Source organism: Hippocampus zosterae, chromosome 1 (assembly GCF_025434085.1).
Source record: "Hippocampus zosterae strain Florida chromosome 1, ASM2543408v3, whole genome shotgun sequence".
In the NCBI taxonomy this organism is placed as follows: Eukaryota; Metazoa; Chordata; class Actinopteri; order Syngnathiformes; family Syngnathidae; genus Hippocampus; species Hippocampus zosterae.
This window is the reverse complement of record NC_067451.1, coordinates 3,870,597-3,897,334: the sequence shown is the minus strand read 5'-3', so window position 1 is coordinate 3,897,334 and position 26,738 is coordinate 3,870,597. Positions and strand designations below refer to the sequence as shown.

Genomic DNA, 26,738 nt, shown 5'->3' with positions numbered 1-26,738 from the left:
GCGGCTCGGAAGATGAATGAATGAATGAATGAATATGCAACTGCATATATGCTGCATAAGGTGTATGTGTGTGTGTGTGTGGGTGCGTGCATGCGTGCGCACACACTTTGCCACTTATTTCACCCAAAATAAGCATTCTGTATTACATAAGCGTGTTTTATTTTTAGTGATACAGGGGGCAGGGGGGAGCGCAAGGATGCTGCTCCACCTTTATCAGTGTGATCCACTCGTCCTCTGTGGCCGTTGCAGACTGAAGAGTGTTTTTCCTTCTAATTGGCTTTGCATTTGACAAAAACCGTTATTGCACCCTTTGACCTGAGGGATCAAGCACCTCTTTTAAATGGCAAAATGTACACATGGTAACGTCCAGTGAAACAAATCATGCTTTGAGGGAGCCGGTTGAAGCTGTTTTAGTTGTGGCGGGCCAGTGGTATTGATTTATGACTTGAATTTTTCTCTCTGTTGGACAAAGTATTGTAACATGCCAGTTCCAACGAGTATGTTCGCATAAAAACTGGAACCACAATAAAACATTAAAACAGCGATCAGTCTCATACTCAGTCAAAAGCCAAATATTAAAAATAGGTTGGAAGATGAGTTTTAAATATGGACATAGAGGGGCCTTGCCTAACGTTTAACGGAAGGTCATTCCAAAGAGTGGGACTGGCAATGGCAAAATCGCCATCCCCTCTGAGCCTCCACTTAGTTGTCGGTACCTCTAAAGACCTGAGGCCTCGGGCAGGTACGTAGAGATGGTGGAGCTCAGAGAGGCAAGGTGGGGCTAGGCATTTTAAAGACAATTTTTAAAAAAAATCACAAAATGAACTCTAAAATGTATAGGGAGCCAGTGAATGGAGACAGGAATTGGAGTTATGTGCTCCCTCCTGTGAGCTCCAGTTAAGAGGGGAGCAGCAGCATTTTTGACCAACTGGACACTGTTGAAGCCCTACTGGCTGACTCCAAAAATATAGTGCTTTACAACAATACGGCCGAGATGTAATGAAGGCAATGAATGCCGTTTCAAAGTGTTGTTGTGAAAGGAGAGGCTATACTTGAGCCAGCTCCCTAAGCTAAAACAACAACCAAAAAAAAAAAAAGGAACAAACACCATAATTTGTCAATTCTTGTGGCATTAAGGAGAAATATCCTTGAAAAGAAATTCCTTGCTTTCTTATGATGGAACCCGTTGCCATCAAATACAATAAAAACAGCAGGGGCCCTCCAATTGAACCCTGCGGAACACCACGCAACTGTGCGGCAGAGTGGGACTCAAGAGCAAAAAGTCTTACCTGCCAAGTAGGTTCGAAACCACTCTGGAGTGCTACCACCTAACTACTTAGTTAAAAGTAAGAGCCCATCAAGCAGACCGAGAGCATTCTGACTGTCAAAATGACTTCTGGACTTCTGCCATTTTCTGATCTGTTAGGCCTGGATAGCCAGTCGGGACCTTTTTAAATCCGACATAGAGCATGGTGTGTAAGGTAGAAGACCGGTACTCCTCGAGGCATCTTTGTCTTTTCGACCGGCAGCGATAAAATAGAATCTTGGCAGCCATTCAAGGGCCCGGGAAGAAAAAAAAATGCTCAAGTGTTCAGCTGGAGTTGCTGGCAAGAAAAATAGACGCACAGCATCGGGCTCGACATCTCGGCATGGCAAGAAATAACTAGATTGACACTTGAGAACATCACGTATGGCAACGGCATCGTAAGACTCTGTGAAACGATCCTCTTGCCAGAGAGTCCTTGATGCATTGAAAATTCAAGGAAAAGAGAACTTGGCTTAACCGTCTCCCTTTTTATACTTTGCGCTTAATTACAGCATATCGCTTCATCCACTTGGGGTTGAATCCCACAGTTGGGTTGAGTGAACGCTGGCGCGTTTTGGCTGCCGCTGCTCAACCCGTATCGTATTGTTTTGTGTTTTTTGTTATTGTAAAGTGTCCTTGGGTGTCTTGAAAGGCGCTTATAATTAAAATGTATTATTATTATTATTATTTATCCCCCCCCCCCCCCCGACTTGGCAGCCTCATTATTTGTATGCAGTACAAGTTGCTAATGACACAAAATGCTGTTATTGTGTAACGGTAACGAGCCGCACTGAAGGACAGATGCAGCTGCCGTCTCCTTCATTTGTCCAAGTCTTATTTAGCTCACAATGAATTCCCTCGGGCACGTTTTGGGATTTCAAAATGGCAGAATTATGCCTGAATAGTCGATGTAATTTGATCTCTGTCATTAAAAAAGTTTTCAGATGTGCTCATGACTATTTTTAAAAAAACGAGTGCTTTTCCGTATGAGACGCTTGTCTCAAATATGTAAATGAGTTTTTTTGAAAAACATATGTCAGTCTACTGTGGCTAAAGGCATACTTCATATTTTAAGGGTGCCAGCGGAGCCGTCGGAAGGACAACATGAGTGTCAAGTTGTCTGTGACTCGTCTTGCTGCAGCAACACATTTCACAACAGGCTGCTGCATAATTGTCCTTCTGCTCGGCCAGTGTGACACGAGCGCTAATTGAGGCGAGCGGGCGAAGACGGCGAGCTTCTGGTTGTTGCGCATACTTCGCTCCGTTGAGTTTACCGCTGTGCATTTTAGTCCGAAAGGTCAATTATCTGAGCTCGGGAAGGATTTCGCTCCCTTTTTTTCTTGTCTTCTTTTCCTCCACCTTGGCGTCAAGTAAGAATAAATAAACTCCCACGTGCAGAATATGAAGCAGCAGGCAAGTGGAGTAGTTCAGAATCATGACAAAAACATGAGGAATTAAACAGGATATATTCCGTATTTTCCACACTTTAAGGCGCTTCAGAAGTATACGGCGCACGTTCAATGAATGGCCTACTTTAAAACCGTTTTCATATGTAGGGTGCACCACATTATAAGGCGCATAGCAAAGATGCCACAATAGAGGCTGCAGTTGCATTATGCATCCACTAGATGGGGCTACGCTAAAGGGAATACAATACAATACAGATTTATTTACACAGAGCTTTCGCAACCGGCTGCAGCTGGAACAAAGCTCTTTACAGAACATTAAAAATACTACGTCCAAGAAATCGGAATATTGATCCATATATAAGGCACATCGGATTTCAAGGCGCAATGTCGGCTTTTGAGAAAACAATGTTTTTAGGTGCGCCTTATAGCGCGGAAAATTAGGTATGTGCTGTACTCAGCAGAGATGCTGATTCTTAAATGTGTGGGGATCGATCAAGGTTTTGCTCCTACCAACCAATCAGAGGCTGGAACAAATATGTAAATGAGTTTTTTTTTCATTCTATCAGTGAACGTGCTGTTATTTATCGGGCTTTTTTGCAGGCCGACTTGCATTCAATCATAATCTCCGACCTGATTTCCTTAATAGCACTCCAATGACATGAGACTAGACTGGAATTAATGATTTGCATTTTGAGTGTACCCAGGCTTTTCTCGGGAGAGGCACTTACATGATCACATTACACCTTTTGTATTTTAATCAAATTTGTTTTCTTATTTGACGGCGTATTCAGGTGGGCTTCGTTTCCTTTCACGCGTGGCGGATTTCATTTACTCAAATGGGATGTGCTTTACAAAGTCACTCATCCATGGCGAATCCGCGCGCTCGCTAGCGCGATTTGAGCCCAGGAGGAGCTACTTAGTGCAGTTTTCAATAGAAAAGGTGGAATTAGCAGGCGCTATTAACAGCGGGGTTGTGTGTGTCTTCTCAGCGTGGACCTGGTGCACGCCCAGCTGCATGTGTGCTCCGGCCGCAGCTTGCCAGAACTGGGCCTCAGACAGGACAAGATCCGGGTCAACGGCTGCGCCATCCAGTGCAGGGTGACCACCGAGGACCCGGCCAGGGGCTTCCAGCCTGACACCGGCAGGATCGAGGTAGGACTCGCAGCGGTTGCGCTAAAACGTGTTGAGGCTTCCTGTGTCAGCCTAAAATTGTTCCTCCGTGATCCGCATAAAGAAAAACACTTGCAAGTCCCGCTTAAAAAAAAAAAAAGTATTAAATCAGGTGACAAAGCAAATAGTTTAGGATTTTTTTTTCTGTTTTGGGATGGCCAACGAACTTTTCCCCAGTTGAATAAGCGCTACCTCTCCTTCATCCGACCACATCTCCACTTTCAGAACCCTCCATCCATCCATTTTCTGAACCGCTTAATCCTCACTAGGGTCGCGGGGGGTGCTGGAGCCTATCCCAGCCGTCTTCGGGCAGTAGGCGGGGGACACCCTGGATCAGTTGCCAGCCAATCGCAGGGCACACAGAGACGAACAACCACTCACACTCACATTCACACCTAGGGACAATTTAGAGCGTCCAATCAGCCTGCCATGCATGTTTTTGGAATGTGGGAGGAAACCGGAGCACCCGGAGAAAACCCACACAGGCTCCACACAAACTCCACACAGGGAGGCCGGAGCTGGAATCGAACCCGGTACCTCTGCACTGTGAAGCTGACGTGCTAACCACTGGACTACCGAATTTGCAATTTGTATTAATCCGACCACACGTGAGGACCATTCATGCGATACGTTCACAAATGGGGCCACGACACAAAGCAGAAAGTGGACAAAGTTTTTTTTTGTTTGTTTGTGGAACCAGAATTATAGAAGTATTCTGGACCACTGGAGTCTCAAAGTCACTTTATTGTCACAAATGCTTGGCATTATTGGTGAACGCAGCTCACATATAGTTTTGAATGGTATCTTTTCAACAAATGCGTTCCTCTCACCATTGCCTGACTTTTTATCACTCATCCTCCACATGTTTGTTTATCTCAAGGGCCTTGCAAGCAATTCGGTGGTAATGAGGGCCGGTAAGAGTCCATAAAAGTACAAGTGCGTATCATTTTATTAGGGACGATGTTAAGCGCACGGGGAAGAAAAGCCACGACGGAAATGTGCTTGCCGAATGTATTTCAGCACAACGTGACCACTGTGGCGGCCCGGTAGTCCAGTGGTTAGCACGTCGGCTTCACAGTGCAGAGGTACCGGGTTCGATTCTAGCTCCCGGCCTCCCTGTGTGGAGTTTGCATGTTCTCCCCGGGCCTGCGTGGGTTTTCTCCGGGTGCTCCGGTTTCCTCCCACATTCCAAAAAAAACATGCGTGGCAGGCTGATTGAACACTCTAAATTGTCCCTAGGTGTCAGTGTGAATGGTTGTTCGTTTCTGTGTGCCCTGCGATTGGCTGGCAACTGATCCAGGGTGTCCCCCGCCTACTGCCCGAAGACGGCTGGGATAGGCTCCATCACCCCCCGCGACCCTAGTGAGGATCAAGCGGCTCGGAAGATGAATGAATGAATGAATGACCACTGTGCAATTGTCATCCTGTAAGTCCACTTGCAGGACGTTGCCGCGAGCGCTCCTTTTCGTGCTTGTGTCTGGGGGGGGGATTCTGTACACCAATCGCAGCCGATGCTTTTGTCTCCCTTTTTAAATATGATTTAATTTGCCTCGCGCTATTGACTTCCCGATAAAACAACTCATCAGTCTCTTGGAGGATGGGTCTGGTGGGGGGGAAGAGGAGGAAACGGTTGGTTTTTATGTGCGCAAAGCTTCGTTTCAATCAAGACGTTCATTTATCGCCCACATTTGTTTGGTTATGTGATTCAATTACCGACAGCCCATCATCATTAACTCCCATATTGGGGTATAATCCGGAAATAAGCGCAGCGTGCACTTCCGTTTGCTTTAAGGCAGTTGACATTCTCACTTTCAAGCAATGTTAATCCCCGTGCGGGTTTATACTATAGAGGTGTATTCTGCATGGCCATGAAAGAGCTTGCGACCTTTCTCCTCGGGTGACTTTTCTGCCTCCTTTCCATCCCGTCTTCCTTCTCGGCTCTTCCCGCCCACCCGAAAGGAGTCTTCAAACGATATACATATTTTTCCATCTCCTTTACAGTTTCATCTTCACCCCCCCCCCCCCCCCGAGTGGCGCCGTCAAAATCCCACCCTGCGCTCGCCTATTTTCATCTCTCTCGTGCTGCTATCTGGGCTCACATCGAAAACCTCCCACCTACCCCCCAACCCCCCGCCTCCCCCGCACTCGCTTGCACCACTTTGCCATGCCGTTGAGTTATGAAACATGTTGACACGGTGAAAACCTCCCCAGTCGCCATACATTATGAATGAGCCAAACACAATCAAGACAAAAACGCCAGGATGGAGCAGTTTGAGGGGGGCCGGATGAATAAATGATTCATCAAGATGCGCCAAGGGCATCGTGGGCGCGGGTGCGTCTTATTGGCGTTGACAATTTGTTACCTCTTTCTCTGTTTTAGACTGGTTAGAAAATAACAAAAAGTGTCTTCAAAAGACAGCATCTTGAAAAGCAAGCTCAGGCAAGAGGGCCTTTGGACCCAAACTTGTGTGACAAGTGGACAGCATTGCAAATATTTATCATGACGGGGGCTTTCTTGGAATATTTTTTTGAACATTTCTCTTGATGGACAAGCCTCAAAAACCTTTGAGGTACTTGGTAGATATTTTTTTTGAAGCGGCCTGAATTTTCACGTCACTTTCAAGAAGTGTTGCAATTTATTTGAAGTCCACCATAATCACAAACGTAGCCTTGATACCTCTCTGAATGTGCCAGTCAAAGAATTTTGGATTGTGCAGGTGGATCATTTGACACTTTGTAAACTATTATCATCAAAGTATTATGATGATTATTATTATTAGTACGGCGGCCCGGTAGTCCAGTGGGTAAATGTGCTACATGTGAGTGGTTGTTCGTTTCTGTGTGCCCTGTGATTGGCTGGCAACCGATTCAGGGTGTCCCCCGCCTACTGCCCGAAGACGGCTGGGATAGGCTCCAGCACCCCCCGCGACCCTAGTGAGGATCAAGCGGTTCAGAAAATGGATGGATGGATGGATGGATGTTTTATGGGGTGGTGTTACATCGGTTTAAAGTTTAGATTCCTCCTTCCAGTGACAATTGAGTTTAACGGCTCAGCCTCAAGCAGTGACTTACACTGGCCTCCAATGCACTTCAAGGAGTGATGCCACAACAAAATCCAGGGCTGAGTCTCCGTGTATCGGCAGGAATAAGAGTAAACGTCGTAGAGGACAAGCCGTGATGGATTGTCATAGTGTGAAAAAGGTGCTCCGTCTTATTGACAGAGACGGAAGAACAGCAAAGGCTGGAGTGCACGCTGGCAGGGTGGGCGGGCGGGAAATACAGAGGAGGAGCGTTAAAGCGACACCTTGATTATTGTTTTTTTTTCTATTCACCTTGAGTCAACAAACTGTGGACGGTGGAGCTGGAAGGGGGGGGGGTGATGGCAGCGCAGTGGCGGCGGCCATCGCTCCTTTCTGTCTCTTCATCAATCTGGCGCCATGTTTTATTCCTCGGCACTTCACATCTCTGTCCGCCATTTCTCCGTCCTCACTTGCAGGACGACATCGCTGGCTTTCTCTCGTCTTCCTCCCCTTGTCCTGCCTCCTTCCGTTGCAAGTAATAAGGCCAATTCCTGCTGTTCTTCTCCCTTCTGCGTTTCTATTATCCACCTCCTCCTGACACCCGGCACCTCATTTCACTTCCTCCCGCTGTCATGTGCTATTCAGTGCGCTTGTTTTACCCGAAGTAAACCATGTAGCTCTGGTGAGAGGAATAACCCTTAATCTTGCAGTCTTTGCTCGTCTAGAGACAGAGACAGAGGGAGCGAGAGAAAGAAAGAGAGACGGGGGAAGTGTGTCTTCTCGCCTTATTGTTTTTGCTGTCATAATTGGAATATATATTAAAAAAAAATCTAATCATGGTAATTGATCCCATGTATCATGTCGCCATCCCAATAGCCCGTCGTCAGTGTTGACGTGCGTGCGTTTAATTTTACCTCCCTTCGTTCTGAGCGCCTTTACATCCATCTGACGGCGTTGCATGATTTATCGAACCAGATGCATTACATTAATATTAATTAACATTGTTGTTGTTACTCCCAGTTGAAATTTACTTTCACGCGAAATGAAAGCGCGTACATTACACAATGTATACATATGAAAAGCCGCCGCTGCTTCGCCTTCGGAAAGTCAGCTAAGCTTAATGCTGGACAATACAAAATGCGATAGACAGGCTAACAGTTAGCATCGATAGTTATGGGTATTAGAACACAAATGATGGAGCAACACATCGAGACTGATGACAATACTCGCAGGCTTGTTTATCCTCATTTCCATTCATGACAATGATGAAAGACAATTTGAGATGCTAATTTTAGTTAACGCAAACTAACAGGATAAAACTGTCATCTAGTGTCGATCAATAAAAAAGCGCTACCAGATGCCGTCAATCCTTGGCGACAGCTGCGCTTGCGTATTTGGAATGCCTTCCGTGCTTTTGTCACTCTCATCTATATACGTGTGTGTGTGTGTGTTCGTTCCATGGTGGGTGACGTATCTCATGGCTTCCATGGTTGCTCTTATAGCTCAAGGATCTCTCAAGGATCACTGATGCTGAAGCGTATATCAAGTCAAGTCAAGTCAAGTCAAGTCAACAGTATTTCTAGAGCACTTTCAAACAGCCATCGCTGCATACAAAGTGCTGTATGGCTTCGTCTGGCGAACTACATCCTCCAAAAGCACCAAGGACACAGTATCAAAAGAATTTAGTACAGCTGAACATGGAACATGGACAGAGGGGTCAGATGCGGTATTTGAGACCGGAGTCCTAGCTGTAGAGACCTTATCAATGAAAAACTGAAGGAATCTGTTGTATATCTCGGTTGAAGAATCCGAGCAAGTAGGCAGAGGGTTGGTTTCCATGATCGTTACTGTAGGGATCGCCCTCAGTGCTGCATTCATACTTTCCATAAGACTTTCAGGTGGTACTTCACATAGCCGTTGTAATCGGTTTCTAGGTTGCCCAGCTTTCATTCTCGCCATGATCTTAGCTTTCAGGTCAGTTGCTGCCTCGCTCAGCATTTCATTCATTGGGGCTTGCCTCCCAATCTCTGGTATGACCTCCTCTGATCTGGCAGCCTGGGGCCCTTCACCATGGAACCTGCGTTGTACCTCATCAATCTCAAGTTGTGACAGCAGTTGCAGTTTGTGGATGTTGGAACACTGAGTTACTAGTTGTTTCGTGGTCAACCGTGACTGTGGGTTTCGAAGTAACCATTTAGGCCACATACTCTGCATGTAACCCCTCTGACTAGGGTTGCTTGAGTAGTAGCATTCCAACAGAGCCATGTTATCGCATCTCGCTCATCTTCGCTTTGTTGCAGTAGCCCATTTTTCATCAAGGTGCTGGCTCGATTACTGTAATACCCTGTACTTTGGAGTCAGCCAGTCCTCCATTAAGCTAGAATGACGCTGCTCGCCTCTTGACGGGTACTCGTAAGAGGGAGTTTATAACTCCTACTCTGGCATCCCTTCATTGGCTCCCCATTCATTTTAGAGTTATTTTCAAGATCCTCCTCTTTGTTTTCAAATCTCTAAATAATCTCGCGCCACCTTACCTCTCTGAGCTCATCCGCCCCTACACACCTGCCCGTCGCCTCAGGTCTGTGGACCAGTCTTTGTTAGAAGTACCAAGAACTAAACTGAGGCTCAGAGGGGATCGAGCCTTTTCTGTTGCTGGTCCCTCTCTCTGGAATGACCTCCCACTGAACATTCGACAAGCCTCCTCGCTGCCCATCTTTAAAGCCCTCCTCAAAACCCACTTGTATTCTTTGGCGTTCGACTCAGCATGATTTTACTGCTTGGTGCTTTCTACCGCCTTTATTACCATTTCATCTTACTGTTTATTGTGTATGTTAAATCGCTTCATGTACAGCACTTTGTATGCAGCGATGGCTGTTTGAAGGTGCTCTATAAATACTGTTGACTTGACTTGACTTGGTTCCCCAGCACCTGACGCAGACCTTGTTTGGCCTGGCGACGTCTGAGCCGGCCGGCCGGCATGTCATTCATTTTATGGTCTCTCATCTTTGTATGAGGTAGGGATTAGCGTGAAGGATCTTGCCCAAGGACCCACACTGGATGGTGTTATTTGCTCATTTTTGGCCCCAAGCGGGATTCGAACCACCGTCTCCCGTATTCCAATCCGATGCACAAGAAATACACCCAAACTATTACAACCCTGTTTGAGATCCACTAAATGGAACCATAAGAGATGCCGTTGGACCATGTGACGTTAGCGTGTCTGTGAGGTCAGAGACCAGAGGGAGAATAAGACTTATGGGGACCCCCCCCCCCCCCCCCCCCAATCCTCCAAACCCACCAGCGAGGGTGACAACCACCAAACCACCCGGCACATCGCCTGACAAGGTCCGGTTTTCAAAGAAGGCCCACTTTGACCTTGAGAAGGTGACACATTCAGACAGCCTGGACGTGACCAGACTTAACAGGGGCAGGTGGAGACGAGCACAGAGAAATTGTGTGTGAGGACTGCGTCTGACAGTCAAGGCCGAAGTAATTATTGGAACAAATTCAGATAGTGTTTAAGGACTCAATTGTCTGCTTTTGTCCCCCGTCTGCCTTTGCAGTGTTTCCTCTTCCTGCGTGTCATCATTTGACATTTCATCTGGCCAAATTTAGCCCAGCGGAAATCATCGCTGCGGCCGCGGCCAGACCATTTTAATAGTGGAAATCGGACCGTTAAAATAGATGAGAAACCGCTCGCCGCGCCGAGGCCGTTTGCGGCTCCGCTAACCGCACGGACGAATGGAATATTTCGGAAAAGTGCGGCGCCGCCCCCAGTGGCTTTTTCTGAAATGATGTGTGGTCTGAGGAGAGGCCAGCTGTTACGGGAGGCAATCAGCCTTTGAATGTTTCCGAGCCGCGCAGACAATGCGATTAGGAATGATTACCTGTTCCTTTGCAAAGTGAGCAGCCAAGGCACTAATTCATTCGGGGAAATTGGTCTTGCGATGGAGTGTGTTTGTACATTTGAATTGATTCGTCCATTTATTTTTCCAGTGCTCGCCCAGGTCACTGGCGCTGCATTCTGTGAGTTTCACAACATTGTTTTGTTTAGCTAGCAGTAGTCAACTTCGCCTTCCCATCATACTGCTGAAACGTTAGGACCGGCAGAAAAAATCGTTGGCACCGCCCTACCCACTCTTGAGGACTTGCACACTGCAAGAATCAAGACAAGGGCACGGAAAATCCTCCTGGATCCCCCGCATCCTGCCCACCACCTTTTTCAGCCACTCCCCTCAGGCAGACGCTACAGATCCATGCGCACCAAATCCAGTAGACACTTAAACAGCTTCTTCCCTCTAGCCATTAACTCCTTAAACAGTTACTGACGTAGTCACTCTTCTTGCACCACAAAATGGTACTACAAAACTACTGGTATACTCTAAAATGGTTCAATGATTTTGTTGTTTACGATGATACTAGTGCAGCGTGTTATACCGGAGACAAATTCCTTGTGTGTTCTACATACTTGGCCAATAAAGATGATTCTGATTCTGATTCTTCAACAGTTTTTGTTTTTTTGATTGTTTGTTTTAACACGAAGGAGACGGCAAACGGCAAAGTACTGTTTGTGAGCCTGCTGACGGGAGTGGACATATTTGGCTAGCTGAGCTAGCTGGCTAGCTTTGCATTGCTCACAAGTTGGACAGTAACGGGGGTTGATTTCGGCTGGATTTGCAGGTGTGTTTGTGTGTCGCCGAATGCGTCTTCCGTCTCTTGTATGTTGTTTTTCCTCGGCGGGCTGTCAGTGTTTGTTGGCGCCTTATCACTTTTTATGTTATTTGTTTCAGAGCTAGGCGCTCTCCTCGCGCCGCTGTATGCAGTCAATCCTCGTCGTTCCCTTGCGCGCTGTTGTGCCTTCTTGATTTGTCCTTTTCAGGCTCTATTTTTGCATCTTTTCCTTGCCAGCCCTTGCCTTTTTCTAATCTCGGCGATTTTACTTTAGTGGGTTTCCTTTTCACGCCGCCGCCACATCCAATATTTACACTCCATTCTCTTTCCTCCTTCTTTATGGAAATCTCCTTTATTTGCCATTTTTTTTTTCCGTCCCCCACCGCCCTTCCTACTACCCCTCCTCCCTTTTCCCTAATTCACTTTGAAATCACATTCTCCGCGGGCCTTCAATATTCACCTTGTCTCCCGTTTCCTCAATAAAAAAAAAAAACCTCCTTTCTTCTGCGGCCATTTTTCATTTGTTTGTCTTCAGGATTTGTCTCCATTTGTCTGCACTGTCCTCATTTCCTCATTCCGGCTCGATCCGGTTCTTTTGCAATCATTTCCTCCTCCGTGCCCTCGCATCATTCACTTGTCTCCTGACTGCGCTGTAAATATAGGACGTGCGATTGTATCCGATTGGACCGCGCATGGCTATGGCGCGTGTGTCGGATTTGTTCTCCGATTTATTTATTAATTAAATTTTGCATTGTCTGCACGACACACACAAAAAAAAAATGTTGGCAGCATTTGTAAGTTCACTATTTTGCGGGAAAAATTTGGTCGTTATAATGAAGTTTACGTTGGAATGGAAAATGAACGAGATGAAATCGGGATGTTGAAATCTCAATGTTATAAGGGTGGAAATGTAAACGGGGTACGTTGAAAAGACGTTAAGATAAGATAAGATATCCTTTATTCGTCCCACACTGGGGAAATTTACAGCCTCCAGCAGCAAGAATGTATGTAAAAAGAGGAAAGGAGAAAGAGAAAAAAAAAAAAACAAACATCTTTCAATTAAATACAATATGAACACAAATGGATAAATCGCAGTACTATTTACAATTTTCCTTCACATCATTTAATTACTATTATTATTATGATTGTTATTTTCTATTCATCAGCCTGACAGCAGTCGGTAGGAACGAGCGTCGGTATCTCTCCTTCTTGCAGCGCGGGTGTAACAGTCTCTGGCTGAAGGAGCTACCAAGTGCTGTCAGGGCGGGCTGGAGGGGGTGGGAGGGACTGGCCATCATAGCTTTTAGCTTAGTTAGCATCCTTCTGTTGCCCACCTCCTCCAGAGTGTCAAGGGAGCAACCCAGGACAGAACTGGCCTTCCTGACCAGTCGCTCCAGTCTCTTTCTGTCCCGGGCTGAGATGCTGCCTGACCAGCAGACAATGCCATAATGGATGGCCGAGGCCACCACTGAGTTATAGAACGTCTTAAGGAGTGACCCCTGAACCCCAAAAGACCTCAGTTTCCTGAGTAGGAAGAGTCGGCTCTGTCCTTTCCTAATCAGGGTGTCCGTGTTTGTAGACCAGTCCAGTTTGTCGTTGAGAAGAACACCAAGGTACTTGTAGGAGGTCACCCTCTCTATGTCCATACCCTGGATGTTCATCGGTGCTGGTGAGGACTTTTTCCTGCAGAAATCCACAACCAACTCCTTAGTTTTCCTAGGGTTGATCTGGAGGAGATTCTGCTGGCACCAGTCCACAAAGTCCTTTGTCAGTCCCCTGTACTCCCGATCGTCCCCTTCTGTAATGAGGCCAACAAACAATCGCAGAGTCATCTGAGAACTTCTGAAGGTGGCAGTTTGGAGTGTCGTGTCTGAAGTCCGAGGTGTAGAGGATGAACGGGAATGTTCGACTGCATGATAAATTATGAATGATTCACTATCAAAATCACACTTCCTGGACTCGCCGAGTAACTTTCTCATGACCCCGCAGCGAATTTGACATCTTCACCAGTTATACACGTGAACATGAGCACCACCATCCATTTTGCACCCTTCCTCCTCATGCACTGTTCTTCAGAGCCCCCCGCCCCCCATCTTCGATCCTCAACTGTTCCACTATCATTTCCCTTCTCATCTTTATTCCGGCTGTCATCTTGTTAATTTTGCACTTCAGGGGGGGGAAAAAAAACCCCGGATCCGCCGCTTTCATCTTATCCTTGGCTCGTCACATGCCAGAAAGGCCTAATAGATTCTGTGTCCTCCACCAACGCCTCCTTTTGTATGTTCCGCGCGGGGCTTGTGTCCGTTTCAGTCCGGCGTTATCAGCATGCGCAGACATCCCGCGCCTCCCCATCCATCCTTCCAGTCAAGCGAGGAGCCTTCTGTTGAGTGAAGCCAAGGATTCACAGAGAAGGTGTGCGGAGAGATGAGAGGGCGGGGGGGGCGGTTGTTGTGACCGAGTGGACGGAGAACATCTGCTTGCACTTAACACCGCGGCCGAGTGTCATCTAAGACGAAATGACACCAAAATGCCTGTTTTGGGCGGCGCGGTTTGCCTGGAAGTTGTTGCGCTGTGTAATGTTTGCCGCTGACATCAAGTAGTGTACATGTTGTCGGTCAGCGAGGTCGGGGGAAGGGGAAACTACGGAAGATGGAAGTCGAGTGGGGATGCTCATTGGCAGATGTTGTTGGCGTGCGCGGTGGAGCGGGAACAATACGCAAAGAAGAGCGTCTGGGGGAGTCAAACATGTTGAGTCGCCCCCCCCCCCCGCCCCTCCACCACCACCACCACACGTTTCGGGCTGTGAAAGGTCACATCATGCCAGCCTTTTATGATGTTGTTCAAAAGGGCAAAGCGGTATTAGCATGCTGAGACAACAGAACACACAATGCTTCCAAGAATCTTGAATGAATAGACTTCCTGGAATTATTTTTGAAGAATCTTTCATCAGTGTTCGGTTTATTGTCAAGTGATACGTACCGTACAGCGACGCACGGGATTTTAAATAGCTAAGAAGAATGATGTTGACATGACAAATAATTGAACAAGCGGTTACGGGCGCACTTTATCTTGCCATGGCAATGTGCAGTGACGCTCTGAGAGGCACCTTCTGTTTTTGTTTACGCGGCGCAGCTTTCCTCAGCCGAATCCTTCCCACACGCCTCGGCAGAAGCGGGCCTTTGAAATGTCACGCTGATAATTCAATTCGCTCGGCCGACGCGGTCAGACGGGCGTCGGCCAGTAGTCACGCGGAAACTGTTGGATCGCATTGAGAACGTACTTGTTTAAAGCGGTTTTTGGTACCTGGGCTTTCGGTGTCTCTTGATACCGTCGAGATTGTTTAAATCAGCGGTCCCTAACCTTTTTGGTCCCATGGGTTTAACGTCAGACAATATTTTCAGAGACCGGCGTTTACTACAAAATAAAATGATTTGACCTGCATGAAAAGTGTGGTATTTTCTAAACCTAATCATAAACACGTATCATGATACAAGGAACGTCCTAACTGGCCACAACACTCTCTGGGAGCTATGAAACATGCCTTCAAAATAAAATAAGTCGAGATAAATGTGTATTTTAAGTAGAACTCCTGATACTGTCTATTAAATGTAGCCTTCTTTTGCTTGGAAGTGGCCGGGCCTTTTCCCCTTCCCATAGAAACTTTCCACAGACATTTTTTTTTTTTAACTCATTTTGCTAGCTCCTGCGTTTCATTTTAACGGAAACCTATCACGCGTCAAGAGTGACATACTGTAGATGGATGTAACTGAGACTCCGGTAATTTTTTCAAAATAAAACAAAATATCAGATCCTGAAATAAATAAAACATAAGTCATGTAAGTTATTTATTCTTTCTGTGCGGCCCGATACCAAATGACCCACGGACCGGTATAGGTCCACGGCCCAGGGATTGGGGACCGCTGGTGTAAATGACGCATGGTTGATTGTGAAGGCAGACTAGCTAAACATGGCAACACACAGATGCAAGAAGTAAGTGCTTTAAAATGACAAGCGCAATCGTTAGGTGTCATTTGGACAGTCCTACCCTTCTTTCTTTGTTTTCCAACTCCATTAGCACCTAATCTACGTTCGCCGCAACCCTGAATGTCTCATGTGTCGGCTGCAGGCTGGCAGCTCGCTAAGTATCCACTCCCTCATCACGCACCCTGCCGCCAGGTGTCCTTTTCCTGACAGCTCTGACATGCGAGGTGATAGGGATGCGACGAAGGGAGAGAAATCCAGCAGAGGATTGCTGGAAAGCTGTTGTTGTCTCCCTCGAGCACACTAATCGAGTATTTATGGCGATTGAGTCGAGCGGTGAGATGTGAGAGAAGCAGCCCCCGCCCCCATCCCCTTGTGCAGTGACACGTTTATAAGCAAGATTCAATATCTAATAATAGCCCGGCAGCTTGGCCATGTTGGATGCATAACGCGGTCAACACCGCTTGGCAGGAGGTCGCCACACAGACAGCCTCTTGTTGTCGGGTAACAATGTTGGCGTAACCGCGTTGCTTAACAGCTGCTTGCCGCTCAAAACACATCAGTCCCGTTAATAAGCTCGACATCTGAGGCCCCATTTAGCGCGGAAAACACACATCGGAGAGGCGGCCTCTCCAGTAAGTTGCTCTTCAAAGAGTGCTTTTCCAAAGGTTTATTCGTTTTGCTGACAAAAGCACAACAGAAGGCCACCTGTCCATGCGGCAAGTATTCTTCTGTTGCTGAATCACTCGCTGCATTCGTGAGATGCATTTGTAAACCTTGAACTTGATACCTGCAGATTCCTCATGGTTATTCTCGCATTTTCAAATATGTATCTTCAGCCAATCCTCCATCAAGCGTCTCCAGTTGGTCCAAAATGCTGCTGCTCACCTCTTGACTGGTACTCGTAAGAGGGAGCACATAACTCATCCCTTCACTGGCTACCTATACAGTTTTATTTTTAGATTCTATTTCTTTTCAAAACTTTATATGGCCTCGCCCAACCTCCCGCTGCATGTTATCCAAGCCCCCTCGATGCCCATCTTTAAAACAAATCTGAAAACTCATTTTTATTCTCCGGCTTTTGACTCGGTATGAGACTTGATTTTTTTTTTAGTTTGACTGTTATTGTGCTGGGCGGCCCGGTAGTCCAGTGGTTAGCACGTCTGCTTCACAGTGCAGAGGTACCGGGTTCGATTCCAGCTCCGGCCTCCCTTTGTGGAGTTTGCATGTTCTCCCCGGGCCTGCGTGGGTTTTCTCCGGGTGCTCCGATTTCCTCCCACATTCCAAAAATATGCATGGCAGGCTGACTGAACACTCTAAATTGTCCCTAGGTGTGAGTGTGAGTGCGAATGGTTGTTCGTTTCTGTGTGCCCTGCGATTGGCTGGCAACCGATTCAGGGTGTCCCCCGCCTACTGCCCGGAGACGGCTGGGATGGGCTCCAGCACCCCCCGCGACCCTAGTGAGGATCAAGCGGTACGGAAGATGAATGAATGAATGAATGTTATTGTGCTTTCCATTGTCTTGGTTATTCATATATTGCTTTATTGTTGGTTGTTGAATGAATTATACGGCACTTTGTATACGGCACTTGGTTGTTCAAAAGTGATCAGTTGAGTTGAGATATTACACCTTGTTTGAAAATAAGCGATATTTGAGAGCCGTTCAGTATCAAACAGCCGACCCTAAAGAGCCAACGAGTACCATCATAATTATTCATTCATTCATTTATTCATCTTCCGAGCCGTTTGATCCTCACTAGGGTCGCGGGGGGTGCCGGAGCCTATCCCAGCTGTCTTCGGGCAGTAGGCGGGGGACACCCTGAATCGGTTGCCAGCCAATTGCAGGGCACACAGAAACGAACAACCATCCACGCTCACATTCACACCTAGGGACAATTTAGAGCGTCCAATCAGCCTGCCACGCATGTTTTTGGAATGTGGGAGGAAACCGGAGCACCCGGAGAAAACCCACGCAGGCCCGGGGAGAACATGCAAACTCCACACAGGGAGGCCGGAGCTGGAATCGAACCCGGTACCTCTGCACTGTGAAGCCGTCGTGCTAACCACTGGACTACCGGGCCGCCCCATCATAATTAATTCACGATAAATCCTTCGTTGGGAAAACGGAAGAGAAGCAATGAAGCGTATCGACAAAACTTTAGATGCAATCGCTTCTTTTTTTCCCAACCGTATGATGAGACCAAAGCCTCGGCATCCTGTGACATTTTTCCAATGAATATTACGAATGCAGCTTCACCCCCCCCGTTCAGGTCACATCAAAACAGACGCCGTGCGTGCGAGAGTGAGTCGGCGTTAACACCTATTTGCCTACCATTGGATGTGGGTAGCTATGGAGGTGCAAAAGCAAGAGAAGCAATGTTTGTCCTTGTTGGAGAAGTGCGAAGAGGAATGAGGTGTCCTGTGTTTGGCACAACGTGGGAAGGTGTCGAGGCGCCCTTGAAATCATTTGGATTTGAAGTTAAAGACCAAGGTGAGATGGCTTCCCTGGGGTGTCGTGAATCCGATTCGAATCGGAAAATCGTTTTTTTTAGCGAACCGAAGCGGATTGTTCCACTTTAAACACCAGCCCTGTCGAATTCATTGACGATGGACGTCGCCGTCTCCTGCAAGGCGCGGTGAATATGTTTAAATCGCACATCCCATTCCCAAGCCAACTCAAGTGCTTCACACAACCAGCACAACAAAAGTAGCGTTTTAAATTCGGGAAAACAATGTACATTGTCAAGATTGAAACACTTCAACAAACAAAAAATCAAAGATATTTAAGAGTAAATGAAAGAAATAAAAAGTAGCCCTGTGAAATGAACCAAAAGACCGACCGTATCGTGAAATATTTATTTTCAGTCATTCATCTTCCGTACCGCTTGATCCTCACTAGGGTCGCGGGGGGTGCTGGAGCCTATCCCAGCTGTCTTTGGGCTGTAGGCGGGGGACACCCTGAATCGGTTACCAGCCAATCGCAGGGCACACATAGACGCGTATCGTGAAATAGATTTTTAAAAATGTTCAAAAGAACTTCAATCAAAGGAACATGGGGACAGAGAGCATCGTTTTGAACCTGGTTTTGAAGGCATTTTTATTCGTGGCTGACTTCAAAGTTGTTACATTTGCGTGCAGCATAACGGCTAAATGCTGCTTCACCATGTTTGCTGTGAAACGTATTAAGGCTCCAATTCATGGTTACTTGAATAATCATTTATTTGGTCGATTAATCGAGGAATCCGATTTTTTTTTTAAAACATTGATTTGCATCCATTTGTTCAAAAATGTTCTGACATTATTTCAAATGGACAATGCAATGCAACATAAATTTAATTCTGATTCCATTTTTGGTTTGGTCAGCAACATGCCAGAAAATGGTGATCATTGTTTTCAAAAATCAGGCAAATGTTTGATAGCCCGCCCACTTGAATGGAGGACGACTGAAAGTGGATAATATTTACTATTCAGAAGTATTTTGAGCTTTTTGCCGATTTTAAATATAAAAAAAAAGTTATTGATGCTCAAAAATTAATCCTTGATTAATCTGATTATCGATAAATTGCCTGTCAGTAGCTGCACCTCCAAGTGGAAACTTTAATCATCATTCCACGCTCTCATTGCCAAACGACTTCACACAATTTGAGCTGATCCACAGGAAATCGTGACGACCGCGCTTATTCAAGACAGCGGGAACGGCGTCATGTCATTCGAATCAGAATTCCAAGAGCGACGCTTCACAGCGGTCGGCGTTGGCAACCTTGCGCACCACTGGCGACGTCAGTCGCAGCTACCAGGCGTCCATGTTGAGAATAGAGCACTGTGAACATTATTCCTAGATCTCGCGGCGTTGAGGTTCGGGCGGGGGTGGGGTGGGGGTGGGTAGGCCTCCACAAGGGAGCAAAGGCAATAAAGCTACGTGTGAGTGGGAGAGCTCGAATTCTCTCTCTGGCCATCCGTCGCCCGGCCATCTGCGCCGAGTGCGATTAATCATCCCGCTTCTCCCAGACGTGGCGAGCCGATGCCATGACACTCAAAGCCGGTGTGTGGTCGTGTATGTCTTTCCCTTCTCTAGCCAAACATTTGCATATTTCGTCATGTCAGTGCTGCCTCGACTGCCACGCGCTCGACTTTGTTGGCATTTCTGAAGCATTCTACTTGCAAAGTAGCACGCTGCCAGCGGTGGCGCAGTCCTGCCGGTCAGCGGCAGTTGTTGATGGTGTTAATTTTGCAACACGTCCCTGATGGTCCGCTTGACTGACGGGTCTGAAGGGAAGACCCACCAGCATGTTTACTTAAGATTACCTTATTGTGGAATTAACTGACATCCACAAGTTGAGGTGAAAGAATGCACGCCGCTATTCTCAATCATCTCACTGGTTCATCAGATGGAGGAAGATTTCCCTGAGGGAATGAGTAACAGTCAGTGACGGGTTGAGAGACGAGGTCTGGGAATCAAGCTGAGCCGTCAAAAGATGCGCAGCAGCGTAGAAGCCCTCCACCAAGGCTCAAGAAAACTCATCTGGATCAGCACCAAGTTCCTTCATAGATCTTCTGAATATGTATGGCTTTCTCATTAAGCTTCATGCATTATTCAATGGGAAATGAAGAAAAATGTCAAAAAATGCTAGTTATGGTAACATGGCCTCAGCATTTTTCCTGCTTGCTCATAAAACGAGAGGAGACGTGCAGTGCTTTAACTGGGGGAGAGGTGGGGGTGCCTCCCCTTATTCGACTGTTGCCAGGTAAATTAAGCGGTGTGTAACAGCAGATCATGAAGTTATACAGTACAATTAATCAATAAATGTATGATAGATATAAATGTAATATTCATTCAATCATTCATTCATCTTCCGAGCCGCTTGATCCTCACTAGGGTCGCGGGGGGTGCTGGAGCCTATCCGAGCTGTCTTCGGGCAGTAGGCGGGGGACACCCTGAATCGGTTGCCAGCCAATCGCAGGGCACACAGAAACGAACAACCATCCATGCTCACACTCACACCTGGGGACAATTTAGAGTGTTCAATCAGCCTGCCACGCATGTTTTTGGAATGTGGGAGGAAACCGGAGCACCCGGAGAAAACCCACGCAGGCCCGGGGAGAACATGCAAACTCCACACAGGGAGGCCGGAGCTGGAATCGAACCCGGTACCTCTGCACTGCGAAGCCGACGTGCTAACCACTGGACTTACCGGGCCGCCTGTTAAATGTAATATAAATAAATTAATTCATATGCCCGTTTATAATTTATGAACGCAATTTCAAGGCACGATTTCTCCTTATTTTAGACAGGGGCCATGAATGAAAACATTCTCAAAGCGCATGTCAAGTCAAGTGCAACTTTATTGTCAAATGTGCTGCATGTCCTCTTCCTTTAAACACAGAGACAGAATTACAAACTAGCCTATGTCCTCTTTACAGTGCACTCCGCTTAATAGAACTCTGGTTAATAGAGTAATCCGCTTAATAGAGCAAAAGGCTCTGGAACGGATTTGCCTAATGCAATTTCCTATAAAGATACTCCGCTTAGTAGAACAGATCTCCGCTTAATAGAACAGGCCGTAAGCAATGAAAATTGTAAACTAGTGGTTTTCGAAGTGTAGCAATCGCGATACCACTATCGTGAGACAACGCGATACCACTGCTATGCTGTTGCGCCTACGATTACGCCATACAATGTTGCGCAATGTGTAGTTCTAGCCGTATAACAGGTAGCACGCGTCACTCCACACATAGACACACGCACGTCACAATGGCTTCAACTTCATTCAAGAGACGAGGGCTATCACCTGCGGATAAGAAGGACATACTCGGACGATACGATGCATTGCCGGATTCTCAGAAGGATTGTACGCCCGCGGTTTCCAGGACTTCCCTCTTATCCAGCGCATTGAGAGGGAAGTCAACCGCAAAATTACGGACTCCTGTTTCCAGACAAAAGTAACGAATTTTTTCCTCGTGATTTGAGATGTTTGACTGAAGCAGTGTTGTTTGATTAAAGATATGGACGTCCACAGTCGAAATATCTCTTCTAACTCGTCAGCAGGGGTTTTTCTGCGTGCATAACTTGGTCGTCGACATGTCTGATGACCATCTCCGGTTAATAGAAACTCCGCTTAGTAGAACAGAAGCGCTTCGGCCCTATGGTGTTCTATTAAGCGGAGTGCACTGTATTGAAAAAGAAAGAAAGCAAAGCAACGCAACAGCCGTCAGACGCTGTTGCCCAGCGGTCACTCACTGCTAGCCCTTAGCGGCTAGCTAGCCACTAACGCCGGTGACTTGTGCCGTATCATACAATGAGAGCGGAATTAGCTCGCAGTTTCTTAGCGTCGAATTAGCTAGCAGTTTCTTAGCGTCGTTATTTAAGGAGCGAGTTTGATTTTGGAATGGGAGCAACTCTGTGATGGCAATAAAAACTGGGATAATCTTTGTTTTCTCTTTCCCTGGTCCTTTCAGTGACTCCTCGTCCTAATTAGCGATTCTTTTCAAAGGTATTTTATGACTGGTACTTAGAGGAGCGGTTCGGCACTGTGGAAGAACACTGATTAGCCGTGCTAGCTAGCCTGCCGTAGCGCTGGTGGTACAGAGCAGCTTAGTTTAGCTCCTAGCATTTTACAGAGCAGAATGGATCTGTGGTCGGATTAACCAAACATGTTTTTAGACTTGAACAAGATGCTTTTGCCACAAACAGTACAAGCAATTCCGTGACTCATCTTAAACAGGCTAACCAGGCTGTACCAGTGAGAAGTGGTGATTGAGTTAAAGTAATGCTGACTGCGTGATGAGAGATGGCGGCAGCTGAGGAAACGCACGCCAGAAAAGTGACACCGGCATTACTCGCTGGCTGCTGGCAGAGATGAGAGAGAAATGCTGAGACCACGCTAATGAGGATGATCTGCGGCTTTTGGGGAGGAAGTGTGAGTTTATCCCAATGTCAGGCTAATTCTCCAGTCAACAAGCAGCCCCTTGTGGGGGCTGCTAGACATTAAAAAAAAAAAAAAAAAAAAAGAGAGAGAGAGATCCGGGCCCTATTTATGCTGCTGCCCCAGATAATAGCACTAATATGTTTTAAACAGCCTGAGCCTCGAGTGTGTGTTCACTTTCATCCTGGAGGAAGCCCGGCGTCCGCTTGTTTGCACTCGTGCGACCTCACAAAAAAGACAGGTGTCCTTCCGCCGACATTCGACACAAAAAGACACTGGTCCAGAAAAACAATGCTGTCTGAAATTTGTAAGCAGCCCCAGCACCACATCAAGCGCTGTAATCATTGTGAGAGGATGCAGGAAGACGCACGAGGGGTGCGAAGGGAAATAAATAATAGATGGCGAGCAGGGAGGGCAGACTAATGAGGGTCTGATTTCAAAGCGCCAATGATTTTCAAGTTTAATAGGACTAATCCTGACACCCACAGCCAGCGTTGGTCGACATGATAAATGATCGAAATGCCATCAACAGTGCGAGAGGGATGGAGAGAGTGTCGGGTTCCCACGTGGCCAGGAAAACCTGAAAAATGATTGACCTCTTTTCCAGCCATGGAAAACGCATGGGAGATGATGGGGGAGGGGGGAAATCTAATGTCCTGGAGAAGACTGAATTGCCCTGGAAAATTATTTTTCCGGGCGGCCCGGTAGTCCAGTGGTTAGCATGTCGGCTTCACAGTGCAGAAGTACCGGGTTCGATTCCAGCTCCGGCCTCCCTGTGTGGAGTTTGCATGTTCTCCCTGGGCCTGCGTGGGTTTTCTCCGGGTGCTCCGTTTTCCTCCCACATTCCAAAAATATGCATGGCAGGCTGATTGAACACTCTAAATTGTCCCTAAGTGTGAGTGTGAGTGCAAATGGTTGTTCGTTTCTGTGTGCCCTGCGATTGGCTGGCAACCGATTCAGGGTGTCCCCCGCCTACTGCCCGAAGACAGCTGGGATAGGCTCCAGCCCCCCCCCCGCGACCCTAGTGAGGATCAAGCGGCTCGGAAGATGAATGAATGAATGAATGAATGAATTATTTTTCCTTCCTCAGCTTCTCCCTGCCATGTGAATGAACGCAAACGGGTTCATTAGACATGTGCATCTGTTTTCGGCTGCCTTTAATGGGTAACAAGATTTCTGCTTCCTCTATGCTTCGAACCAGCACAGAGCCGCACGTGACGCTACCAACTGATCAAATTGGATTTACCGTGAGAACACTTCTAAATCCCTGTTTGTTGCTCGATAAACCGACTTTTCAGACCCAGGTCAAGATTTATTTTCTCCAAGATTTTTGCAGCAGGTTTGGTACGGTGTTTGGTAACATTGACACAATCTGAATTGAATGTATAATATGTAAGCTACAATTGTAGAAAATAGCACTTCTCCCAAGTTTGACATGATTAACATTTTTTTTTTGTATATGTTGTGATGACGTGCCTTATGCAGGGGTGTCAAAACTCATTTTGGTTGCGGGTCAATTTGGAGTTACATCTTCCCTCGAGGGCCGAAACCACAAAATTATTACTTCGTAATAACATATGATTTGTTTTCACGTGCCATATAAAATGACCTGGCGGGCCGGATCTGGCCCCCGGGCCTTGTGTTTAACACCACCTGATAATGTAATAGTTAAAAAAAAATCAGGAAAATAATTTTAAGTAAGTACCGGGTTCGATTCCAGCTCCGGCCTCCCTGTGTGGAGTTTGCATGTTCTCCCCGGGCCTGCGTGGGTTTTCTCCGGGTGCTCCGGTTTCCTCCCACATTCCAAAAACATGCGTGGCAGGCTGATTGAACACTCTAAATTGTCCCTAGGTGTGAGTGTGAGTGCGAATGGTTGTTCGTTTCTGTGTGCCCTGCGATTGGCTGGCAACCGATTCAGGGTGTCCCCCGCCTACTGCCCGGAGACAGCTGGGATAGGCTCCAGCACCCCCCGCGACCCTAGTGAGGATCAAGCGGTACGGAAGATGAATGAATGAATAAGCTACAGTTGTAGAAAATAGCACTTCTCCCAAGTTCGACGTGATTAACATTTTTTTTTTGTATATGTTGTGATGACGTGCCTTGTACAGGGGTGTCAAAACTCATTTTGGTTGCGGGTCAATTTGGAGTTACATCTTCCCTCGGAGGGCCGAAACCACAAAATTATTACGTCGACACAACAAATGAAGAAATGACTAGCTTTGAAATCAGTCAAGTTGATTAAAATGTTGATTGTTAAATTAGTGTTCAAGTGAGGGTAAACAGGGTAACAAAATTATTGCAAAGTCTCAATATTATTAATTACACATCACAATTTGACATTTTGGTACATATTTTAGCAAGTTGACACACATGATTTGCTTTCAGGCGCCATTTAAAATGACCTGGCGGGCCGGATCTGGCCCACGGGCCTTGTGTTTGACACCACCTGATAATGTAATAGTTAAAAAAAAAATCTGGAAAATAATTTGAAGTCAAGATTGGGAAACCTGAGAGTGATTATCGAGAAAATTGATAACGTTCAAGCTAGCAGAGTTTCCGTAAAAGTCAACTCAGTTCCAAGTTGTTAAAATTTCCCAAGTCCATTGAAGTTGGAAACGAGTGGAAGCACGATTTTGTTTCCGCTTTCTGTACACATTCGTGTTCATTAATCTTGTACTGTATTATTACGCCTGACAATTATTTTTGAATGTAGGACACATCATGTAAGTAGACCAAGGCAAAGGAATACTGATCAAAGTGCTTATAAATATACGAGAAGGACATCGGACAACCTTCACAGATCCTATTTTACGTTTCTCATTAAAAGAGAATTCCGCGTATTCACTCCTAAACAACAATCTTGTATTCCATGGCGGCATTCACTTCTGCTTCATCAATGCATCACTGCCTAATTCATTAGTCCCGGGGCTGATGAGAAACGCGAGTCGCTAATTCACAAGCAGGAGAGGGGGGTCACGGCCAGAATCGGACGGATTGAGAATTCATTTCCGTGTGAGTGAGTGAGTCCTTCAAGCGGCTGTGCCACTCACACACACGCAAAACTGAGATTTGGGATATTAACCCCCCCCCCCCCCCCCCTGGGTGAGTGGCATAGCGAAGGAGAAGGTTGCCAAATGCTAGCGCCAAGTTTGCCGCCGACAGAGACGTCAAAGAGAGGCCAGCAAAGGTGCCGAATGGGAGACGCGAACGTGCGGATGAGGGAGGATTACGAGGGATAACGTCGTACCGGAGTTGCCGGAGGGTGTCGAGATAAGCGGAAGTTGGACGCCGTGCTGTCGTTTTGGAAACTACTTTTGAGTTGGGTTCCCTTGTTCCCGGATGACTCGCGATGATAGTTTGCACCTCTTCTTTGTTGAGCCTTCATTCGCATTCCCTCTCGTTTGACTGACCGCAAATTTGCCATTTTGCTCAGTCGCCTTTCGCTATTGGACAGCGACAATCGTTATGCGTTTACAACCGCATGTAATGACGTCTCACCTCGTAAGCGTGAAAGGAAAAGAGAAAAAAAAAATGTAGGAAAAGGGCCATTCTTTATTGTTTCGGTGCCGGTAAGAGTTAATGAGGCAACCTGTGAGAGCATTCGAGAATTTATTGCTTGAGCCAGATTCCATTTCAGCATCCGTGTTCGTGTCGGGCAGTCAGCCAGGCCTGCGATTCGTTGTTTGGCCATCGTGTGGCTGCGCTGCGGAGTGGGGAAGAGAAAGCGATAATGGCAGGCAAATGCATCCGCAGAACGGCAGAGGAAATGGATTAGTGGCAGTCGGCCATGTTGGATCCGCTTGCTGCGGGTCTGTGGAGTGAGCTTCGAATGTTTGTTTGTTTGTTTGTTTGTTTATTGAACATAAAACATATACAGTAATAATTTGACAGAAAATAAGGTAGATAAAAAAGTAAAAAGAAAGAAATCAGTCTTCATTCAACACAGTTATTATGTTCAAGGGAGTAGGATGAAGTAAAAAAAATTATCTAGTCCTACCCCGTTATGTGTTTATATCTACTAAATCATTTTTATATCAATCACAAAAGAAAAAGTAAGAAGAAGTCTCCATTAAGGCTCCTACTTTACTCTTAACCGTGATATTTTCACAACTTTTGGTTTGTATCGGGATTATATACATCCTCACCCTGGCACTCTTGTGTCAATTTTCTCTTGTATTCATAATGGATATTTCAATACCTTTCTCTATTTATCAACTTAGTTCTGATTTATCATTATATTTAATGTTTTGAATTTATC

At 46.5% G+C, this 26,738-nt stretch overlaps 1 protein-coding gene across 1 annotated transcript in view; it reads left to right on the top strand.

Moving 5' to 3' along the window:
* Positions 1-26,738, top strand: part of LOC127598522 (pyruvate carboxylase, mitochondrial-like) — a 177,716-nt gene that overhangs the window by 49,620 nt on the left and 101,358 nt on the right. Inside the window, exon 11 of the mRNA XM_052062377.1 lies at positions 3,705-3,867. Coding sequence (XP_051918337.1) covers positions 3,705-3,867 — 163 coding nt within the window. The remainder of the gene's footprint in view (positions 1-3,704; positions 3,868-26,738) is intronic.